We start from the raw sequence: 24,847 nt of genomic DNA on the forward strand, positions 1-24,847 counted from the left end.
CAGTACAGAGACCCATTTGCCAAAGATATTCAAATGTGGTTTTGTGCATTTCTGAATTTCTAAAGACCTGGTGGTTCATTGTGGTCCATGGAAAGAAATCCACAAGACCCTGAATTAGATTTTTTCAAAGGACGAAAAGAACAGTTGTCTACAGTGTACAGGAAATGAACTTTCACGACACTATTGTTATTACAGCTTTTTTTACTGTCTTAACTATCCAATCATTAAAGAGCTGTGCTCTTTCCAAACATTTAAAAGCCAGTCACAGTGATGCAATTCATGCAGTTTCTCTTTACCAGACTAGAAAAAGGAAAATCAGTCTACTGTCTTCTGGTAGAACAGGTTTATTTAGCTAACAGAACAATGCAATCTACACTGAGTTTATCAACGGAAGGAACTGTTAAGAGAAAGACTGTTAAGAAGTACAAAATAATTTGTATTGTAAGTACATTTTAATATTTTCACCTTTGTAGTTTGTGGCAAAAGGTACGGGTATGACTCTAAGATTGTATTTGTTTGTGTTGCTATTTAAATAAGAAGTTTTAAGTAACTGTGTTCAGTTTATCCCTGACGACAACTCTAAAGCAAAGTGAAGGATTTAAATTACATTTTGCAAATAAGAAATTTGCATAGCAACAAATTAATATTTGGTCAATCTAAAAAACTGGGATCTGTAGCAAAATACTTAGCAGCACTGATTTTACCATGATTATAATTATAATTATCTCCCAAGTCACCTTTGTGCCTCAGTATGTTAAGACCAGAGGGTGAGGAATGAAAATCAGTGTCTAATTATTTTTTCAATTCTTGATTTTGTGCCATTTAACTTCACTCCTAGGGATGGTCTCTTTCGCCTGTTTTCTCTTTCTTGTTCTTTTGTTTCATAAGATCTCCCCTGTCCTAAAACAAAAACTTTCCTTGATTTTATTACATTGTCTTTTCTTTTTTACCATCGAACTTCCAACTCTCTTCATTGCCTCAGTTTTCTCACCAGCCAACCGTTTTTTATTCTCTGGATTTAGGTTTTTTTTTTTTTTTTTTTTTTACTGCACTGAAGTTGCCTCCTCAAAAGTCCTTCCTTCTCCCCTGTCCTTCTCCCTGCTAAGTCTCCATAACAACAGTACACAGATATTGTGGAGTAATTTCTCATTTTGAATTCTCTCCCCTTGCTTTCATGATGACATTGAAATTCCTGTTTTTATCACTTTTCTCCTTATCTAAATTATTTGTTTATTTATCTTTCTTCTCTTTGGGCATTTCACCAAACACTGTGTGAAGATCTTTTCTTTAGGGACTCTAACCTTATTCATGGATTTAAGAGTGTATTCTCTACCAAGAATTCCGCATAAGCCGCTGGTTCTCACCTCTGACTGAGTTTCAGTCCTAAGTTAGCAAGTGCCTTCTTGCCCTTCCTCCAGCATCTACCTTACAGTGAAAATCAGTTGCATGATTTTCTCACAACTATTCTGCTGCAGTTTTCTCCTAGATTCCCAACTTTACTTAATGCCATCACCATTTTCTCTTTCATGCAAGCATTGTTTGGAGGTGTGAGTGAAACAATGTGTGTAAGTATTGAGCTCAATAACTATAACTAAGGGAACTCTCAAGATATCCCTTTTTTTTTTTTTCTGGGAATTTTGACATTTTTTATTCTGGGAACTTTTAGCTCTTATGCCATTTATCATACTTATCCTATCTTATAAATTTAGGGAATTATCAATTCCTTGAGAGCAAATCTTGTTCATCATATATTTCCCTTCTTTGTATCCTTTTAATGGTTTATCAGTACACATAAATAGAAGCTCAATATTTTAAAATCATAGTTTCAACCGTACTATTTCTAGATTTTAGTAAAAGTTGTATTAAGAAATTTAAAATGTACCTGTGTTTCTAGCATTCTTTATTCAGTCAAGCTAAAATCAAATGTTGGTTTCTCAGTAATTTTTGGAGTTCAGAGTACTCCCCTCTACAATTTGTAGATAGCATAAGATAGTTTAAGATATATTTGCACCTTAATATCAAGAAACTTGTTCAGAGTTACATAGTTAGAGTCATGATTATACGAGATTGAAAATGACCCTTCTTACCCTTGAGGCTTCCCAGGTGGCTCAGTGGTAAATTCACCTGCCAGTACCGGAGATACAGGAGACTTGGGTTCGATCCCTGGGTCGAGAAGAGAAAATGGCAACCCACTCCAGTATTTTTGCCTGGAGAATCTCATTGACAGAGGAGCCTGGCAGGCTACAGTCCATGGGGTCACGAAGAGTCAGACATGACTGATAGTCTTAACGACAGCTACAGCAACAACAAGAGACAGCTGCTGCTGCTTCTGCTGCTGCTAAGTCGCTTCAGTTGGGTCCGACTCTGTGCGGCCCCATAGACGGCAGCCCGTCAGGCTCTTCTGTCCCTGGGATTCTCCAGGCAAGAACACTGGAGTGGCTTGCCATTTCCTTCTCCAATGCATGAAAGTGAAAAGTGAAAGTGGAGTCGCTAGATGTCGCTTATTTTTCCAGCAAGTTTGAATGGTAAAAGAACCAAAAATAAGGTGTAAACTAAAATGTAGCTGACTCTGACTCCTGAGGTTCATCATAGGAAAGTGTCCCGGTGCATTTTTGCTTTGTAACATTTTAGGCTTAATCTAAATCTGCGGCTTTTGAGAATGAAAATAAGGGGGAAAGTGTTAATGGTGTTATTTAATAACTGTTTATGTTCACTTTTCTTCTTCGTCTTCTCTACTGAATGAACACCTGTTGGAGGTCACTGACCTTGGGCTAACTTTGAAACTTCATATGAGAATTGTTTTCATAGTATTTAACACATTTCCCCATCTTTGAATTCACTTCCATTTTAAAAGGTAGATGTGTTAATTTTTAGCTGATTCCCAAAAGGCAAACAAACAAACAAATCTATACCTTATGTAGGGTCTTTATTATCAAAAGCAAATTTTGATACTGGTTTTTTTCTTTCATTAAAGTGAGTTTTAAAAAAATAACAAATTTCATAAAATACTTTCCTAATTTCAACTAAGAAAACACAACTTGAGAGTTGCAAGGTAAGTTTTATTTGGTACAAAATGAGGGCTGCAGCCCAGTAGAAAGAACCTCAGATAGCTCTGAGAGATAGCTCCAAAGAGGCAGTGGGGGAAAGTCAATATAAAAGATTTTGGTGAAGGGGGTTGTTGTTATTCAGTCGCTTAGTCAAGTCCAATTCTTTGCTACCCCATGTACTGCAGCATGCCAGGCTTTCCTGTTCTTCTACATCTCTGAGTTTTCTAAAACTTATGTCTGAGTTTGAGTTGGTGATACCATCCACCATCTCATCCTCTGTTGCCCCCTTCTCCTGTCTTTTCCAGCATCAGGGTTTTTTTCCAATGAGTCTGTGCTTCGCATCAGATGGCCAAGGTATTGGAGCTTCAGCTTCAGTGACAGTCCTTCCAATGAATATTCAGGGCTGATTTCCTTTAGGATTGACTGGTTTGATTTCCTTGCTGTCCAAGGGATTCTTCAAGAGTCTTCTCCAGCATCACTGTTTGATAGCATCAATTTTTGAGCACTCAGCCTTCTTTATGGTCCAACTCTCACATCCATACGTGACATAGCTTTGACTTATGGACCTTTGTCAGCAAAGTGATGTCTCTGCTTTTTAATATGCTAAGTTTATCACAGCTTTTCTTCCAAGCAGTATGACTACTGGAAAAACCATAGCTTTGACTATGAGGACTTTTGTCAGCAATGTAATATCTCTGCTTTTTAATATGCTGTCTAGGTTTGTCATAGCTTTTCTTCTAAATGTCCTTTAGTCTCATGGCTGCAGTCACCATCTGCAGTGATTTTGGAGCCCAAGAAAATAAAATCTCTCACTGTTTCCACTTTTTCCCCATTTGCCATGAAGTGATGGGGCCAAATGTCATGATCCTAGTTTTTTTGAATGTTGAGTTTAAGCCAGCTTTTTCACTCTCCTCTTTCACCTTCATGAAAGGAAGGAGAAGTTCAGTGCTATTAAGCAATCATTTTACAAAAGATTTTCTGTTAGTGTAAGGAACTCATCTAAATATGAAGAGATGCAGGGATTAGAATCCTGAAATCAGTTTCTGAAAATAGCTAGGTATCTAAAGACCTGCTCCACCAGATTCTCTGGAGCACGGAGTGCCTCACTCCGCCCTGAACTCCCTCAGGGGGTGTTAAAGGTCAACAGCTTCGGCAGCACAGGGTTCGCCCTCCCACAGAGTCAGATGGCACATGCCCTCGTCGTTCAGTCGCTGGCAATGCTCGTGGCAAGTGCCAGTTTGTGAAAGTGTAAGTGTTAGTTGCTCAGCCTTTGTGATTCCTGCAGACTGTAGCCCATCAGGCTCCTCTGTCCATGAAATTCTCCAGGCCGGAATGCTGGAGTGGGCTGCTATTTCCTTCCCCAGGGGAATCTTCGCAATCTGGGGATCAAACCTAGGTCTCCCGCATTGCAGGCAGATTCTTTATTGTCTGAGCCACCAGGGATGCTATTTTGTAGTTGATATAAGTAATCTGTGTACCTAATTAATTACTTAAGTAAACGTGTGTTCAAGCTCTATCATCCAGGATACTTATCATTGGACTTGATGGGGAAAGAGGTCAGTGAAAAGAATTCTCTTTAATTTATATCACAGTTTAACTTCAGTCATAGTATGAAGTCCATTACACTGAAGAGCTTTGTCAGCATGGTGATAACAATTATATACACAATCTTTAGTCAGTGACTTCCAGATTACCCTAAAACATTTGTTTGCCATGTAGATCAAAGCAGGTAACTTGCTAGTTAATAGTTTGGAGATTATATTTTTATATGTTAAATATATTCAGAGGAGAGTGAAAAAGTTGGCTTAAAGCTCAGCATTCAGAAAACTAAGATCATGGCATCTGGTCCCATCAGTTCAGTTCAGTTCAGTTCAGTTGCTCAGTCACGTCCGACGCTTTGCAACCCCATGAATTGCAGCACTCCAGGCCTCCCTGTCCATCACCAACTCCCAGAGTTCACTGAAATTCATGTCCATCGAGTCAATGATGCCATCCAGCCATCTCATCCTCCGTCGTCCCCTTCTGCTCCTGCCCCCAATTCCTCACTTCATGGGAAATAGATGGGGAAAGAGGGGAAAGAGTGGAAAGAGTGGAAACAGTGGCTGACCTTATTTTCTGGGTTCCAAAATCACTGCAGATGGTGACTGCAGCCATGAAATTAAAAGACGCTTACTCCTTGGGAGGAAAGTTATGACCAACCTAGAGAGCATATTAAAAAGCAGAGACATTACTTTGTCAACAAAGGTCTGTCTAGTCAAGGCTATGGTTTTTCCAGTGGTCATGTATGGATGTGAGAGTTGGACTATAAAGAAAGCTGAGCGCTGAAGAATTGATGCTTTTGAACTGTGGTGTTGGAGAAGACTCTTGAGAGTCCCTTGGACTGCAAGGAGATCCAACCAGTCCATCTTAAAGGAGATCAGTCCTGGGTGTTCATCGAAAGGACTGATGTTGAAGCTGAAACTCCAATACTTTAGTTACCTGATGCAAAGAGCTAACTCACTGGAAAATACCCTGATGCTGGGAAAGATTGAGGGCAGGAGGAGAAGGGGACAACAGAGGATAAGATGGTTAGATGGCATCACCGACTTAGTTGACATGGATTTGGGTGGACTCGGGAGTTGGTGGTGGACAGGGAGGCCTGGCATGCTGCGGTTCATGGGGCCGCAAAGTCAGACACAACTGAGCGACTCAACTGAATTGAACTGAAATATCTTCACTATTTTCTCATGATCAAAACCCTGTTTCCTGGAAACGAGGTAGTTCATGATTTCAGAGTTTTGGGATACTTTTAAATAAATAAGGCTTCCTTTGTGGCTCAGAAGGTAAAGAATCTGCCTACAATGCAGGAGACCAAGGTTTGATCCCTGAGTTGGGAAAATCCTCTGGAGAAGGGAATGGCAACCTACTCCAGTATTCTTGCTTGTAGAATTCCTTGGAAAGAGGAGCCTGTTAGGCTACAGTCCACGGGATTGCCAAGAGTTGGACAGGACTGAGTAACTAAAATAAATGAATCATTTAAATAAATGATCTCCAAACATGTATCTAGTTAAGAAAGGAAAATGATCTCCAAACATGTATCTAGTTAAGAAAGGAAAATGTGCAAAGATAATTGGCCCCCTTGGTTTTGTTTTTACTTTAACTCAATTTGGGGTTAAACCAACTGGGATTAATGTATTTGAATTTAAAATCTGTAATCAATGGTATTTTAAAATTCTGGTATTATGAAAAGCTAGAACACTGTGCTCCCTTAACAATCACTGGGAGAGAAGGGGTATCTGGATTTTTGTATATTTTAATGCAATTGTAAAGGTCACATTTTTAAAAATTTTATAACAGGTCCTTCTCATTTTGTTGGTGGCTGTGTCAGTTGCCTTAGGCCTGGTGGCTGGACTCAGACGACAAGAAGAGCAAGGTACACCTCTCAGCATTTCCTCAGAATTTTTTTTTCCTTCTTTCTCCTCACATTCACTATTAGAACTTGGACTTGCCTCCTCTCTCCTACATATAGCTCTCCCCCTGCTAGGCTCCTTTTTCTCCCATACCCCATTTTTGTGTGATTAGCGCTATCCATTGGCACTTCTGGACTTTCCCCTTTGACCTCATCTCCCTTCTTTATTTGAAGTTCATATCATTCCAGTTTTTCCCCACTAACTTTTCATCACCTTTCTAGAGGACTTTGGTAACTGGATCAAAGGTTCCTTCTCTCCCTACTCCTACTCTATCATTAATACCAGATGATAAACTCAGCCTTGAAAGTCTTAGTGGCTTCACTCCCAGGACCTCTAGCCACCACATTTGTACTTGACATCATGGTAATATTACCCTATCCTTGAAATCTAGTTATTTCTTGGTTAAGCAGTGCCACTTTCTTGAAATAGAGTGCACAGTAAGAGCTTCACAATTATTATTATTATTTTTGTCATAAGAAGCAAAGAAAAAATAAATTCATGGTTCAAAATATCAAAACACCTCACATGTCTTTTGCCATATCCTGTTAGTATGTAAGAGTAAATAAACCATTTATAAGTGACTCTATAAATGCACTTTATGTGTATTTACTATAATCTTGCTATGTGTTGTTTAGACACTTTTACTCAGGGAAAGTATTGAAAGGTTGTTGCTGACACATGAGAAGATGCTGGGATTCTTGGCCTCTGGAGGAGAAGAATTCAGTCCAGGGCCAGAGATGAGGCTTGATCGCTCAGAGCTTTGTGTAACAAAATTTTATTAAAGTATAAAGGAGATAGAGAAAGCTTCTGACATAGACATCAGAAGGGGGCAAAAAGAGTACCCCCTTGCTAGTGTTAGCAATGGAATTATATACTCTCTAATTAGTTATTCAGTTCAGTTCAGTTCAGTTCAGTTCAGTAGCTCAGTCGTGTCCGACTCTTTGCGACCCCATGAATCACAGTACTCCAGGCCTCCCTGTCCATCACCAACCCCCAGAGTTCATTCAGACTTACGTCCATCGAGTCAGTGATGCCATCCAGCCATCTCATCCTCTATCGTCCCCTTTTCCTCCTGCCCCCAATTGCTCCCAGCATCACAGTCCTTTCCAATGAGTCAACTCTTTGAATCAAAACAATGTCTGGAGGTTGTTAAGACCTCACTAGACCTACTCCTGTAATTTACATTTTAAGATAATAGGATTAGCCAGAAAGTTTTTTCCAGCGACTGTCCTCAAGCAAGATACATTATTGTTATGTAATCCTAAGGAATGTAGAGAGCAAAGAAGTTTGTCCTTTATTCCTCCTTGAGCACTCCAGACCCCTCTCTCCTTGGGGACGCCTAGACTTTTTATCAACCTGCCTAGAAAATGACTCTCTCAGTATGAGGTCAAATGTTAGAGAATTTATTCTCCTTTTTAATTTGGTTGATCAGCTTCTAATTTGACTCCAGTGGAGAAAGTCTTATTGCTTCTTCATTGGGAGACCCTTGGTGATGTTAACTGGCAATTTTTCAATATGTTTTCAGTTAATTTACAGACACCCAGCTCCCCTAGTGTCACATGGGAATACAGTGGAACTGAGAGACGGGCACTGACTGGAAAATGCCTATCTTTTCTGGTCAGTTTGCTGCTGTGTGTCTGAGCTGCACTACCAGTTCTAGGTCTAGCAGATGTTGGCAGGCCATTTTGGTGGTATTATTCTGATGTTAGTGCATACAAGTGGGCATCAGTTCTTGGTTATTTCCTCCCACAGATCACATAACTTAATTGCAAAAGGCAATAGTAATCTCTGAACAAAATCTCCAATTAATCCAGCTCTTTCCATCCCTTCCTTATGTTAGTACCGCTCTTGACAGGCTCCCCAGAGTCATTGCTCCTCATTCTCTTCCTTTCATCTTGGTCCCTCAGGGCTTATATGCCATCCTTCCCCTCACCCTCTTGCCCAGGGGATTGGCATTTAACACCAATCCCTCTTTGCCAGCATCCTTAACATAGTCACCCCCTCACTCTTCCACCACAACTCTTGTTTCATAATCCCCAACTCTTGATCATTTTCACCATTCTCTGCTCTAATTGACCTACTTTTCATAGGCAGTATTTTTTTCAAGTGTGAGTTTTTAAACTAGTTTTTCTAGTTTGAATGACAATTTTATCATTTTTTTGTGCACATCATTTTTTTTACTTGTTTTCAACAAATAAGCACTGACTCTGTACTCAGTGCTATTCTAATTACTGGGGATATAGTGATACAAGAAACAGACAAAAATCCTTCAGAGAGTTTACATTCTAGCATGGAATACAGACAGGAAAAAAATATGCAATATATATATTATATATATTATGATAGAGAAAGTGCTAAGGAATAAATAAAACTGAAAAGGGGAACATGAAATATAGAGTCAGGGAAGGTAAAAAGTATATAATAACTTTTGAGTAAAGAGCTAAAGGAAGTGAGGAAGAAACAAGGATTTTTGGCAAGAACGTTTTAAGCATGAGAAAATAGCAAGTGCTATTCTTGCCTGGCATGTTCTATTTAAAGAATAACAGGAGATCAGTGAGCTAGAACTAAGAGGACCAGAGGGAGGGTAGTCATAAAATGAGATCAACCAAAAAGTCAGATCATAGAGGGGTTGGTAGGTCAAAATATGGGCTTCAGCTTTCATTGAGTGTGATGGGGATTGATTGGAGGTTTTGAGTAAAAGAATGACATGCTGTTGTTTGTGTTTCTTTTTTTTCTTTTTAGTTTTAAAAGGTTTGTAGTTTCTTTTTTATTATTATTTTCATTTCACATATGATATTATACATGTTTCAATGCCATTTTCTCAAATCATCCCACCCTCTCCCTCTCCCACAGAGTCCAAAAGACTCTTCTATACATGTGTGTCTCTTTTGCTGTTTTGCATACAGGGTTATCATTACCATCTTTCTAAATACCACATATATGCATTAGTATACTGTATTGGTGTTTTTCTTTCTGGCTTACTTCACTCGGTATAATAGGTTCCAGTTTCATCCACCTCACTAAAACTGATTCAAATGTATTCTTTTTAATGACTGAGTAATACTCCATTGTGTATATGTACCACTGCTTTCTTATCCATTCATCTGCTGATGGACATCTAGGTTGCTTCCATGTCCTGGCTATTATAAACAGTGCTGCAGTGAACATTGGGGTACACGTCTCTCTTTCATTTCTGCTTTCCTTGGGGTGTATGCCCAGCAATGGGATTGCTGGGTCATAAGGCAGTTCTATTTCCAGCTTTTTAAGAATCTCCACACTGTTCTCCATAGTGCCTGTACTAATTTACATTCCCACCAACAGTGTAGAAAGGTTCCCTTTTCTCCACACCCTCTCCAGCATCTATTGTTTGTAGATTTTTGGATAGCAGCCATTCTGACTGGCGTGAAATGGTACATCATTGTGATTTTGATTTGCATTTCTCTGATAATGAGTAATGTTGAGCATCTTTTCATGTGTTTGTTAGCCATCTGTATGTCTTCTTTGGAGAAATGTCTGTTTAGTTCTTTGGCCCATTTTTTGATTGGGTCGTTTATTTTTCTGGAATTGAGCTGCAGGAATTGCTTGTATATTTTTGAGATTAGTTCTTTTTCAGTTGCTTCATTTGCTATTATTTTCTCCCATTCTGAAGGCTGTCTTTTCACCTTGCTTTTAGTTTCCTTTGTTGTGCAGAAGCTTTTGATTTTAATTAGGTCCCATTTGTTTATTTTTGCTTTTATTTCCAATATTCTGGGAGATGGGTCATAGAGGATCCTGCTGTGATGTATGTTGGAGAGTGCTGTCCCTATGTTCTCCTCTAGGAGTTTTATAGTTTCTGGTCTTATGTTTAGATCTTTAATCCATTTTGAGTTTATTTTTGTGTATGGTGTTAGAAAGTGTTCTAGTTTCATTCTTTTACAAATGGTTGACCAGTTTCCCCAGCACCACTTGTTAAAGAGATTGTCTTTTCTCCATTGTATATTCTTGCCTCCTTTGTCAAAGATAAGGTGTCCATAGGTGCGTGGATTTATCTCTGGGCTTTCTATTTTGTTCCATTGATCTATATTTCTGTCTTTGTGCCAGTACCATACTGTCTTTAGGGTTTTCTATGTAGAGGATCGTGTCATCAACAAACAGTGAGAGTTTTACTTCTTCTTTTCCAATCTGGATTCCTTTTATTTCTTTTTCTGCTCTGATTTCTGTGGCCAAAACTTTCAAAACTATGTTGAATAGTAATGGTGAGAGTGGGCACCCTTGTCTTGTTCCTGACTTTAGGGGAAATGCTTTCAGTTTTTCACCACTGAGGATAATGTTAGCTGTGGGTTTGTCATATATAGCTTTTATTATGTTGAGGTATGTTCCTTCTATTCCTGCTTTCTGGAGAGTTTTTATCATAAACGGATGTTGAATTTTGTCAAAGGCTTTCTCTACATCTATTGAGATAATCATATGGCTTTTATTTTTCAATTTGTTAATGTGTTGTATTATATTGATTGATTTGTGGATATTGAAGAATCCTTGCATCCCTGGGATAAAGCCCACTTGGTCATGATGTATGATCTTTTTAATGTGTTGTTGGATTCTGATTGCTAGAATTTTGTTTGCATCTGTGTTCATCAGTGATATTGGCCTGTAGGTTTTTTTTTTTGTGTGTGTGTGGCATCTTTGTCAGGCTTTGGTATTAGGGTGATGGTGGCCTCATAGAATGAGTTTGGAAGTTTACCTTCCTCTGCAATTTTCTGGAAGAGTTTGAGTAGGATAGGTTTTAGCTCTTCTCTAAATTTTTGGTAGAATTCAGCTGTGAAGCTGTCTGGACCTGGGCTTTTGTTTTCTGGAAGATTTCTGATTACAGTTTCAATTTCTGTGCTTGTGCTGGATCTGTTAAGATTTTCTATTTCTTCCTGATTCAGTTTTGGAAAGTTGTACTTTTCTAACAATTTGTCCCTTTCTTCCAAGTTGTCCATTTTATTGGCTGATAGTAGTATCAGTTGATAATTGCTCATAGTAGTCTCTTATGATCCTTTGTATTTCTGTGTTGTCTGTTGTGATCTCTCCATTTTCATTTCTAATTTTATTGATTTGATTTTTCTCCTTTTGTTTCTTGATGAGTCTGGTTAATGGTTTGTCAAATTTTATTTATCCTCTGAAAGAACCAGCTTTTGGCTTTGTTGATTTTTGCTATGGTCTCTTTTGTTTCTTTTGCATTTATTTCTGCCCTAATTTTTAAGATTTCTTTCCTTCTACTAACCCTGGGGTTCTTCATTTCTTCCTTTTCTAGTAGCTTTAGTGTAGAGTTAGGTTATTTATTTGACTTTTTTCTTGTTTCTTGAGGTGTGCCTGTGTTGCTATGAACCTTCCCCTTAGCACTGCTTTTACAGTGTCCCACAGGTTTTGGGTTGTTGTGTTTTCATTTTCATTCGTTTCTATGCATATTTTGATTTCCTCTTTGATTTCTTCTGTGATTTGTTGGTTATTCAGCAGCGTGTTGTTCAGCCTCCATATATTGGAATTTTTAATATTTTTCTCGTGTAATTGACATCTACTCTTACTGCATTGTGGTCAGAAAACATGCTTGGAATGATTTCAATTTTTTTGAATTTACCAAGGCTAGATTTATGGCCCAGGATGTGATCTATCCTGCAGAAGGTTCCATGTGCACTTAAGAAAAAGGTGAAATTCATTGTTTTGGGGTGAAATGTCCTATAGATATCAATTAGGTCTAACTGGTCTATTGTGTCATTTAAACTTTGTATTTCCTTTTTAATTTTCTGTTTAGTTGATCTATCCATAGGTGTGAGTGGGGTATTAAATTCTCCTGCTATTATTGTGTTTTTTAATTTCCCCTTTCCTCAGTTCAGTTGAGTTCAGTTCAGTCGCTCAGTCGTGTCCAACTCTTTGCAACCCCATGAATCGCAGCACGCCAGGCCTCCCTGTCCATCACCATCTCCCAGAGTTCACTCAGACTCGCGTCCATCAAGTCCGTGATGCCATCCAGCCATCTCATCCTCGGTCGTCCCTTTCTCCTCCTGCCCCCAATCCCTCCCAGCATCAGAGTCTTTTCCAATGAGTCAACTCTTCACATGACGTGTCCAAAGTACTGGAGCTTCAGCTTTAGCATCATTCCTTCCAAAGAAATCCCAGGACTGATCTCCTTCAGAATGGACTGGTTGGATCTCCTTGCAGTCCAAGGGACCCTCAAGAGTCTTCTCCAACACCACAGTTCAAAAGCATCAATTCTTCGGTGCTCAGCCTTCTTCACAGTCCAACTCTCACATCCATACATGACCACAGGAAAAACCATAGCCTTGACTAGGTGGACCTAGGTCGGCAGAGTAATGTCTCTGCTTTTGAATATACTATCTAGGTTAGTCATAACTTTTCTTCCAAGGAGTAAGTGTCTTTTAATTTCATGGCTGCAGTCACCATCTGCAGTGATTTTGGAGCCCCCCAAAATAAAGTCTAACACTGTTTCCACTGTTTCCCCATCTATTTCCCATGAAGTGATGGGACCAGATGCCATGATCTTCATTTTCTGAATGTTGAGCTTTAAGCCAACTTTTTCACTCTCCTTTTTCACTTTCATCAGGAGGCTTTATTTGTCTTACATATTGTGGTGCTCCTATGTTGGGTGCATATATATTTATAACTGTTGTATCTTCTTCTTGGATTGATCCTTTGATCATTATATAGTGTCCTTCTTTGTCTCTTTCACAGCCTTTTTTTTAAAGTCTATTTTATCTGATATGAGTATTGCTACTCCTGCTTTCTTTTGGTCTCTATTTGCATGGAATATCTTTTTCCAGCCCTTCACTTTCAGTCTGTATGTGTCCCTTGTTTTGAAGTGGGTCTCCTGTAGACAACATATATAGGCGTCTTGTTTCTGTATCTATTCAGCCAGTCTTTGTCTTTTGGTTGGGGCATTCAACCCATATATGTTCAAGGTAATTATTGATAAGTATGATCCCGTTGCCATTTACTTTATTGTTTTGGGTTCGAGTTTATACACCATTTTTGTGTTTCCTGTCTAGAGAAGATCCTTTAGCATTTGTTGGAGAGCTGGTTTGGTGGTGCTGAATTCTCTCAGCTTTTGCTTGTCTGTAAAGCTTTTGATTTCTCCTTCATATTTGAATGAGATCCTTGCTGGGTACAGTAATCTGGGCTGTAGGTTATTTTCTTTCATCACTTTCAGTATGTCCTGACATTCCCTCCTGGTCTGAAGAGATTCTATTGAAAGATCAGCTGTTATCCTTATGGGAATCCCCTTGTGTGTTATTTGTTGTTTTTCCCTTGCTTCTTTTAATATTTGTTCTTTGTGTTTGATCTTTGTTAATGTGATTAATATGTGTCTTGGGGTGTTTCACCTTGGGTTTATCCTGTTTGGGACTCTCTGGGTTTCTTGGACTTGGATGACTATTTCCTTCCCCACTTTAGGGAAGGTATCAACTATTATCTCCTCAAATATTTTCTCATGGTCTTTCTTTTTGTCTTCTTCTTCTCTGACTCCTATGATTTGAATGTTGGGGCATTTAACACTGTCCTGGAGGTCTCTGAGATTGTCCTCATTTCTTTTAATTTGTTTTTCTTTTTTCCTCTCTGATTCATTTATTTCTACCAGTCTATCTTCTACCTCACTAATCCTATCTTCTGCCTCCATTATTCTACTGTTGGTTCCCTCCAGTGTTTTTTATATCATTTATTGCATTATTCATTATATATTGACTCTTTTTTATTTCTTCTAGGTCCTTGTTAAACCTTTCTTGCATCTTCTCAATCCTTGTCTCCAGGCTGTTTATCTGTGATTACATTTTGTTTTCAAGATTTTGGATCATTTTCACTATCATTATTCAGAATTCTTTCTCAGGTAGATTCCCTATTTCTTCCTCTTTTGTTTGGTTTGGTGGGCATTTATCCTGTTCCTTTACCTGCTGGGTATTTCTCTGTGTCTTCATCTTGTTTATATTGCTGAGTTTGGGGTGACCTTTCTGTATTCTGGCAGTTTGTGGAGTTCTCTTTATTGTTGAGTTTCCTCACTGTGGGTGGGGTTCTGTGGGTGGGGTTCTATGGGTGGTTTGTCAAGGTTTCCTGGTTAGGGAAGCTTGTGTTGTGGTGGGTGGAGCTGGGTTTCTTCTCTCTGGAGTGCAATGAAGTGTCCAGTAATGAGTTATGAGATGTCAACGGGTTTGGAGTGACTTTGGGCAGCCTGTATATTGAAGCTCAGGGCTGTGTTCCTGTGTTGCTGGAGAATTTGTGTGGTATGTCTTGCTCTGGAACTTGTTGGCCCTTGGTGGTGCTTGGTTTCAGTGTAGGTATGGAGGCGTTTGATGAGCACCTGTAGATTAATGTTCTCTAGAGTCAGGAGTTCTCTGGTGTTCTCAGGATTTGGACTTAAGCCTCCTGCTTCTGGTTTTCAGTCTTATTTTTACAGTAGTCTCAAGACTTCTCCATCTATACAGCACTGATGATAAAACATCTAGATTAATGATGAAAAGTTTCTCCACAGTGAGAGACACCCAGAGACGTACACAGAGTTACATGGAGAAGAGAAGAGGGAGGAGGGGGATAGAGGTGACCAGGATGAGATGAGGTGGAATCAAAAGAGGAGAGAGCAAGCTAGTCAGTAATCACTTCCCATGTGCTCTCCACATTCTGGATCCCTCAGCGATGTTCATGGAGTTACACAGAGAAGAGAAGAGAAGAGGAAGGAAGGAGACGGAGGTGGCCAGGAAGATAAAAGGGGGGAATCAAAAGGAGAGAGACAGATTCACCCAGTAATCAGTTCCCTAAGTGTTCTCCACAGTTGGGAACACACAGAGATTCACAGAGTTGGGTAGAGAAGAGAAGAGGGAGGGAGGAGATAGAGGCGACCTGGTGGAGAAAAAGGAGAGTCCAAAGTGGGAGAAAGCAATCAGGCCAGTGATCTCGCTCCCAAGTAAAAATGGGTAATGAAGATTGGGTTCTTAAATGTGCAAAATTGATAACAAATACTATAAAGCAAAGATTAAAAATCTAGAGTAGAGGTTGGGATTTTCAAAAATACAATATTAAAGAAAAAAAGAAAATAAAGTCACAAGAATTATAATATATATATATATATGAAGTTTGCTTTAAAAAATAGTCTTTTTTTTTTTGCAAAGTAATAGTAGGTTATAAAAATGAAAATTAAAGGAGTAATAGAGGACTTAAAAAATAAAGAAAAATTAAAGAATGATAGTAAAAATAGTAAAAATACGTCTAGGATTTTCTCTGGCATTGTTGTGGGCAGTGTGGGGTCAGTTCATTTTTGGATAGTTCCTTGATCCGGCTTATATTTCTCAAGATCTGTAGGCCCCTGCCTATGTAGTTGGTACTAACTACAGAGTTTTAATCTATTGCACCTGTCACTTCCAAGGAGGTTCCCTCAGTTTTAGCTTCTGTTTGCTGGTCTCTTCAGTGTCTAATTCCCGCCCTGACACAGGGGGCAGTGGTGGACACTTTTTTAGGCTCACTCGTTCAGTCGTGCTGTGGAGGGAGGGACGCTGCAAACGAATAACACTGGCGCTTGCTCACAGTGTCTTGGCCACACTGGGTTTGCCCCTGCTCATGGCATGTGTGCTTTCTCTGTCTATGCTGCTTAGGCTCTAGGTTGCTCTGCCAGGAACTGTCTGAGACAGGCCCTGGGTTGCATGCACTTCCCAGGTCTAAGCTGCTCAGGTTCAGGTACTTGGGTAGTCCTCAGAGGTGCAGATTCAATTGGGCCTGTGTATTGTGCCCTTCCCAGGTCCGAGCAGCTCAGGTGGCCAGGTGTTTGGTGAGCACGGTTGCTGTGACTTATCATCTCCCCCATCCCTGCCGCTTGGTTTTCTGGGTGTACAACTGGCGCACCTTCTTAGGCAGATGTTGACCGTCCAGAATCCCAAGAAGTCTTGGTTAGCAACTAAGCCTGCTTGTAGTTTGGTAGATAATGCCTCTCTGGGGCTGCGATTGCCCTCTTCCAGCTCTGGCTGCCCTCGCCTGCCTGTCACCAGGCAGGGGAATGGGCTCGCCTAGGTCTGCTCAGTCCTTTGTTCTGTGAGCGGGCCTAATGGTGTCTTAGGTTAGGGCTTTTCACGTGGTAGCTATCCCACAGTCTGGTTTGCTATCCCAAGTTAGTTTCCTCAGATTGCCCTCGGGGCATTCAGGCCCTGTCCTTACTCTAAGCAATGCAGCCCGTGCCTCCCTGCCCAGCCCCCACTTGCTAGGGGCATATACAGGCATCTGTGCTGCTTCTCCGCTGGGGGAGTTACCGTTGGGCACGCAATCTGTGGGTTTTAGTTATTTATTTATTTTTCCTCCCAGTTATGTTGCCCTCTGTGGTTCCAAGGCTTGCCACAGACTCGGCAGTGAGAGTGTTTCCTAGTGTTTGGAAACTTCTCTCTTTTTTAAGAGTCCCTTCCTGGGATGGAGCTCCATCCCTACCTCCTTTGTCTCTTTTTATCTTTTATATTTTTTCCTACCTCCTTTCGAAGACAATGGGCTGCTTTTCTGGGTGCCTGATGTCCTCTGCAGGCATTCAGAAGTTGTTTTGTGGAATATACTCAGCATTCAAATGTTCTTTTGATGAATTTGTGGGGGAGAAAGTGGTCTCCCCATCCTATTCCTCTGCCATCTTAGGACCGCCCCCTGTATCCTTCTCTATGTGGTCACTCAGGTTGCTGAATAAATGCCCGAGTGATACTAGAAGTAGAGAGACAAGTTAGAAAATTATTGCAATGATATAGAAGAGCCATATGTCTTGGACCAGGGTGGTAGCATTTAACTGGGAAGAAGTATTTGGATCTGGAGATCTTTTGATGTAGTAGATAGACTGTATCAACAGGTTGAATATGGAGTAAGAAATAGAATAGTCAAGAATGACCTCAGGGTTTCAACATGAACTCCTGATATGGAATTTCCATAATTGAGATTGGATAAGACTGTAAAAGGAGTTGGTTTGGGAGGAATAATCAGGAACTCAGTTTTGGATACGTGAAATTTGAAGTATCTACTAGATATCCAAGTAGAAAAGTCAAAAAGTAGTTGGATATATAAGGCTGGCATTCAGGGAAGGTCTGACTGCACATACAACACGGTGAATACCAGCATCATATGTGGGATTTAAAGCAATGTGACCAGGGTATGCTAGCCTTAAAGGAAAGAGTGGACAGGAATGTGGGAGGGAAGCCAGGTGATTGCTGTATCCTGAAGGCTAAGTGCAGAAAATGTTTCAAAGGAGCAGAAGGAATGTAAAAATGGAAAGACATTTTATGTAAATGGTATATAAACCTTTCCCCTTACTTTCTTACTAAACTTTGTTGCTATCTAATTGCTATGCATGCACCTATTCTTATGCACCTATCTACTTATTGCATGTATCCAACATGTCATTTGACCTATGCCCTCTCCCAGTGTTGCTTTTCTGATATCATTCTGACTTAAGATCCTTTATATATTTCTCCTGCTCTTTCTCTGGAAGCTTTCCAGATCTCTCTAACCCTGTTGATCCCTTGGTATGAGTTTTGCTGTGAAAATGTGGTGAACAATTTTGATGTAATAATATTTGCTCTTCAATTCTGGGAAATATTATTATGATTTCTTTAACAATATCATTTTTATTTTCTTTGTTTTCACTTTTCAGTACTACCTCCCTGTTTCAGGGTCAACTAAGTAGTAGACTCAATTACATCTGCAAAGCCCCTTTACCATGTAAGGCAATATATTCATAGACTCGAGGATTAGGGGGGAGAACCTTCCTGAGAGCCATAATTCTGCCTACCATACCCCTCCACTGAATTTTTCATTACTGCTCTCACGTTTTTTATTTCCAAGAGCACCCTGAACATGATTTGCCTTTTTAAAATTCGTTTACTTCTTATTTCATGAATGTGATATCTTTTCTGAGCATCTCAATCAACTGCGTGTGTGTGTGTGTTTAACTCTTCTACTCCTTGCATTATTTCCTCTTCAAAATTTTCCCTTTTTCTCTTGTTTGTCCTGATCCTTCATGTTGGATGCTATCCTGCTATACTCAAAAGTCTGGTGACCATCTGTTCCAATGAAGAGTAAGACTTGTTCATCCTTTTTTCTCATTATGGCTGTCCTCCATGTCTGCTGCCTCTGTGATGAGAGCAACTCCTCCCAATTTCTTCCAAATTATGAGCCTTCTATTCTGAAGTGGGAGGTGGGGTCCAGACTTTCAACCAGTTTCACTACGTTTAGCCTCTGTCCCTCCTACCCTCTCCTAATGGCCTCTGGTGTCTTTGAGTCTGGGACTTCTCTGGAGTCCTGGGGAGAAACCAATTTTTATGTATTACTCATTATTTATCACTTTGCACTCATGAGTCAGGTAATGCAATAAAACTTATCTATTTTTCTGTTCTAATCTGTGCTGGGTACTTCTTGTGCTTCCAACATCAAACTTTGAGACATTGGATAACTGCTGAGCACTGATTGCCTAATCCCTTCTCCCTACAGGCAGCTGCAGAAAAAAATGCTTTGACGCTTCACATAAAGGACTAGAAGGCTGCCGCTGTGATGCGGGATGTAAAGGCCGAGGCGACTGCTGCTGGGACTTTGAAGACACCTGTGTGCAATCAAGTACGAACTCTGAGAGCAAGTTTATTAGCATGTTGGTTGTGTGATCATGAATGCATGTGCAAATGTTCGCCAGACACTTGAGTGTTAATAGTTTGCTTGGACTGACATAACAAAGTCCCACATACTGAGTGGCTTAAGCCACAGAAGTCCTGGAAACTAGAAGTCCAAGTTCTAAGTGTTGGCAGGGTTGGTTCATTCCAAAATTATGAGGGAGAATCCATTCCTTGCCTCTTTTCTAGGTTTTGGTACGTTGCTGGCCATCCTTGGTGTTCCTTGTCTTGTAGCAGCAAAACTCAAAAATCTGCCCTTATCTTCAGATGACCTTCTCCCCGTTTCTTCACAGTCTTCCCTCTGCATGTGTTCATGTCCAAATTTCCTCTTGTTACAAGAAGAATACCAGTCACACTGGGTTGGGACCCACGCTAATGACCTCATTTTAATTTGTCTGCAAAGAATCTTTTCTAAATAAGGTCACATTCGTAGTAATGGGGGAAGAGAGTTAAGACTTCAGCATTTTTGGGAAGGGACACAATTCAGCCCATAATACCTTGTATTCAGGATCTAGTATTAGCCTGTCCTCTTTTTTGGTATTCTAAAGATAGAATTCACACTTTGTTTAGTTGAGGTTGAGGAATAACAGTTTCCAGCAGATAAAATACTGTCAAATTATACACATTTCAAAGGCAAGTTTTCCTATGGGTTGTCATCTTATTTAATTTCATTTTTAGTGATTCTTGGAGAGCATGACTCCTATAGAAAGCTGGTGATTCTTGGTGATTCTGATACCAGTACTCCATAGAACACACCTTGAGAAACATTGTTCTTTTTTTAAAATTTATTTATTTTAATTAGGAGAAACATTGTTCTTGAGGTGGAAGAGACAGCTTAGTTTGCAATATCTAATTTTCTAGGAAGTCAAGGAAAGTGGTGGTGGTGTGTCTAGTGGTTTAATGATAATGAAGATTAGAAAAGTAGAGTTCCTTACATTATTCTGAAAAGGGCTTGAGGTAGAGGATAACCCAGTATGGATAAGCTCTCTATTCCCTTTGATTCATTATTAAAAATCTTTTCTTTCTAAGTACATAATATATAATGAAGAATGAAGAGCACTGCATGACTGAAACATACAGCTGTCACCTAGCCAATGCATTTGTCTGATCATAGGGCTGACATTAATGCCAATCACCATTTCCTGGCAGGTAGCCCTTTAGGAAGCAATCTCCTCTAGATTTACTGAAACTGATCTCACATTAAGTGTTTATCTTGGAAAAATACCAGAGGCACGTTGGGGAGCTGATCTACCATTCGCTGTCAGCTGGAATGTACCCTGGCTGCCTGTGTTCTTACAGACCTGACCATGTTCCTGTTACTTCTGTTATCACTGCCTCTTCCTTGATGTCGGTCCTTAGATCAGGCTGGGCAGGCTGCTCTTGGGTGGAAATGGTCACTCAAGGCTGGTAGTTCTCCTATCCTTGGGTGGGAATAGGACAGGTGTTCAGTTTCTCCAAACTCAGAGGTGTACCTGATAGGTAGACCAGAAACACAGCTGATAAAGCTACATTCCTCTCTGCCACCCATGCCCAAAGAGGAAAAGCGGTGGATTGCCCCTTATTTGTATTATGTATTTTCATTTGTGGATGCAGATAAACTAAGAATTTGACTGTATGATAATACAAGAAGAAATGCATGAAGTTTATATTTTTGGTATTGGATGCTTAAAAGAAGTTGTATGCTCAAAACTGAAATGTGTAATTCTTCAGCTCAAATATGGACATGCAATAAATTTCGCTGTGGGGAGACCAGATTGGAATCCAGCCTTTGCTCTTGTTCAGATGACTGTATACAGAGGAAAGACTGCTGTGTTGACTATAAGAGTGTTTGCCAAGGTAAGCAGGTGTTGCCCCTTTGCCTCCATGAGTTCCATGACCCTAGAGCTGGCCTAGGCTGCAAATATCACAACCAGTTAAAGAATTTTTAGCCACCCTGTGTGGAAGAAAAGACACAATGTGTTTACTGTGAGAAGAAATGTGTTTTGTGTATGATAGAGAAAATGAGCTCATAGCCTAGATATTATAGAAGAAAAAACTCAACGTTCCACGTTGTCTGTAGAACAAGATCTTTTTCAGTCCAATGACTATGGTAGACATCCTTGTGGTTTGAGACATGGGATGGCAGATCCTAAAGTTAAAACATCGCAAACAAGATTCTCTGGCCCAAATAGCAGTTGGTTAAACCAATAGGATTGTTGAAACAACTATGTCCTGAGTGGTTGGTTTAATGGCTGATTTAGGACTGGCAAGAGGTCATGCAGAGCCAAGATGAGAATCCAGGTTTATCAATGCTTGATTTCACTTGCTTTGCTACTTTAGGGGTGCAGATTTTTAAAAAATCACCAATTTCTCTGAATATCTGATGAGACTTAAGAAAAATGCACACATACATTTATTTAGCAACAAAATTGCTTCAAGTTTTGCTGAAGCAATTGCTGTCAACCTTTTTCTCATAATCAACATGTGTAATATCTTTAGACAAAAAAGATTAAATTGAATTTTGATTTTTTTAAATAGGAAGAAAATGTTATAGTAGAAACATTATTATCCCTTAGTTGAAAATAGGTTTTGCACTAATGGACAAATCAGTTTTTATGCAAAATATAATTGAAAATCAGCTAAGAAGGGCAATCAGAAAGGAAAGTAAAAGCTCCAAATGGTAAGTCTGTTTTTAAATAATAATTGGTACTTAACAGTGAATATTGTGTCATTAAAAATCCATCTAAATTCACAAAGCAAGTATAGTTTCCAGTTTGCTTGTTTCTCTAATAAGTTCACTGACCATACTGCCTCTGACCTTTGTAGTCTCCTGCCTTCTACCCTAATTTTATAACTCTTAATTTTTTATCTCAATAGTGATTCTCTGGTCATGTGGTAAATTTTCTCACTGAATTCATTGCACAGTGTTTTTTGAATTTAGCAAAAACAAAAGCGATTGTTACAGGCAATGTTGAAGTTTACCATTACCACTAATTAATTACTTTGATAGTGTTCCCTGAATCATTTCAGTTTATTTTTTAAACAAAGGTGTTTTCTCACTCTAAGAATTCAGCACTTCACAGATGTAAATGATTCTTGCCAAATTGTGTCTCCAGGCAGGAGTTGGAGGGAATTTGAATAATTTTTTGTGCAAGAAACCAGCTAGTTACTTTTATATTTTAAGTTTAGAATTTTGAAAAAAGATTAATTTCTAATGTATAGATGGAAGAGAACGGTATGTTTTTACCATAGGTCCGTCACCTTTCTTCAGCAATGATCAACTCATGACCAACCTTGTCTCATGCTGACACAGTGAAATTTTCAAAAAGATAAAAATATGACTCTAATAAATACAAAGCAAATATATCAAAGAGTCATTAACTCTTTAAGGAGATAGCCGACTGGAGTCTTAAGCTGGTTCAGAGGCTCAGAGACTAAGTATACATAGAACTGAAAGCGTGTTGGAACAAAATCACTAAAGAGATAATTTTTGGTGGGACACAAATGATTTGCTGTGTTACAATTTACTTGCTATCAGACAAGAATCAGTTACACTGTTATTAGTTTTCTACTGATTAAATGAATCCTTGTGTGTGTACTCAGTCACTCAGTCCTGTCCGACTCTTTGCCACCCCACGAACTTTAGCCCACCAGGCTCCACTAGGCTCCGCTGTCCATAGGATTTTCTCAGCAAGCACACTGGAGTGGTTTGCCATTTCCTCTTCCAAAATGCTATCCTTACTAAGGTGTAAAATAAATACTAAAAGATAAGCTAGATAAAGGTATATACTTCTAGGCAATTAGGCAATCCAGAGAGGGGTTTTTAAGATTATAATAATTACCAGCATGACATTAAAATGAAGTCTAATTATCAGTTCTCCTTTTGCTCATTTTCAAGTTTTGGAGCTTTTTCTTAATAAAATACCCCCAACTTAGCTTTCAAAATTTTAGATTACATCAAAGGAAATCCTAATGTTAATATCATTCATCTGTAAATAATTTTTAGCATGTATCTAAAAAAGATGAACATTTAACAAAATTAGAATACCATCAATATATCTAAAAATGTCTTCAGAAATTATAATATTTATTATCTGTGTTCAGATTTTTCTGTTTCATGATATTAAAAAATATTTGTTTCAAGTAGGACCCAAAGAGATTTCAGACATTTCAATTGGCTGATATATTTCAAGTCCTTTAAAAGTAGGTTCTTCCTTCCTTTACTTCCTCTCCTGCAATTCACATTTTGGATAAAGGAGTCATTTATTCTGTAGAATTTTCCAGTCTGGGATTTGTAGATTGGATCTTCTGTGACTTAAGCATTTTGTCTTCTCCCATATTTCCTGAAAACTGGTAGTTAGAATTAGAGGACTGTTCAGATTCAAGTGTCTACCTATCTGTCTATCTATCTATCATGCATTCTTCACAAGTAGTGGTGTTACTTCCATCAAGAGCCATATCTGTCTGTTTGGGGTTATTTTGGTCATGTTAGGCATGTATGATGATTGCATGGCTCCATTGCATGTGTGCTGAGTTGCTAAGTTGTGTCCAACTCTTTGTGACCCATGGACTATAGTCCGTTAGGAGTTGCAAATGATGGCACTCATATTAGATCATTTCTACTTCATTAATGAGCTGAAATGTTCTATAAACAGAAACATCCATGGAGTGAGAATTTTTAAGTTATGATATTAAAAATTGGTTCAATTTTTCCCATTTAATATCAATATCAATTATTCTCCTTGGTTATTTCTCCTTTATTCTTGCTTTCTTTTCATTTTTCTTTAAACTATATACCTATGTCAATTGGTAGCTCAGTTGGTGAAGAATTTGCCTGCAGTTCAGGAAACCCAGGTTTGATCCCTGGGTTGGGAAGATCCCCTGGAGAAGGGAGTGGCAGTTCATTCCCATATTCTTTCCTGCGAAACCCCATGGACAGAGGAACCTGGTGGACTACAGTCCATGGGGTTGCAAAGAGCCAGACACAACTGAGTGATTAACACTTTCATTTATTAAGCTCATTTTTTCCTAGTGGTTGGGAAAGCATTATCTTTGAGGGAAAAAAAACACTTGGGAAAAAAAAAAAAAGAAAGAAGAAATTGTCCCTTTCCAGCTAAAAGAATTCCTTCTGTTTTCTTGTAAAGATGGGCTTCTTGATCTTGTTAGTATAGATTACTGATCTGTGCAAATCGTTACAGGCACTGACCTTGCCAACATGTGTACTAACATTTAACACGTTCTGTATGAATTTCGTCATTGCGGTAGCATGAATTAAGTCATTTGGAAAGATCATATCCATTGAATGTTGGTTTCTCTTTTCTTGTCTAAAGATGTTGATCTTATGCTTTTCAGGAGAAACCCCATGGGTGGAAGAAGAGTGCAGTGCAGCCCAGCAGCCTCAGTGCCCAGAAGGGTGAGACAGACATGGCTGTGTTTATCCTTCTTTAATAGATGGCACATGGAAATGTAGTCAAGGCAGGATGAAATTTCCTCCACCATGTTTACATTTGAAAACAAAACAATTAACAAAAGATTAGCTTCCTTGTAGCTTCCAACTCACAACCCACTTTGGTTTGCTTTATTGTTTACAAAGCAACTTGTATTAAGTTATTATCTTACAACAATGACTTAAAAAATGGTTGAAGTATCTGTAGTTACATCCCAAGGTCCTATAAAAATCAGAACTAGAATTTAGATCTAAATGACATTAGCCCAAACTCTTTTTCCATTGTCA

General features: G+C 39.1%; 1 protein-coding gene across 1 annotated transcript in view; it reads left to right on the top strand.

The window, feature by feature from the left end:
* The first annotated feature begins 296 nt into the window (after positions 1-296).
* The window catches only part of ENPP3 (ectonucleotide pyrophosphatase/phosphodiesterase 3), an 87,670-nt gene continuing 63,119 nt past the window's right edge, over positions 297-24,847 (top strand). The window contains exons 1-5 of the mRNA XM_040239220.1: positions 297-441; positions 6,384-6,459; positions 18,962-19,084; positions 20,845-20,970; positions 24,466-24,526. Coding sequence (XP_040095154.1) covers positions 364-441; positions 6,384-6,459; positions 18,962-19,084; positions 20,845-20,970; positions 24,466-24,526 — 464 coding nt within the window. The 5' untranslated portion in view covers positions 297-363. The remainder of the gene's footprint in view (positions 442-6,383; positions 6,460-18,961; positions 19,085-20,844; positions 20,971-24,465; positions 24,527-24,847) is intronic.

This window comes from Oryx dammah, unplaced genomic scaffold (assembly GCF_014754425.2).
Source record: "Oryx dammah isolate SB20612 unplaced genomic scaffold, SCBI_Odam_1.1 HiC_scaffold_4, whole genome shotgun sequence".
NCBI lineage: Eukaryota > Metazoa > Chordata > Mammalia > Artiodactyla > Bovidae > Oryx > Oryx dammah.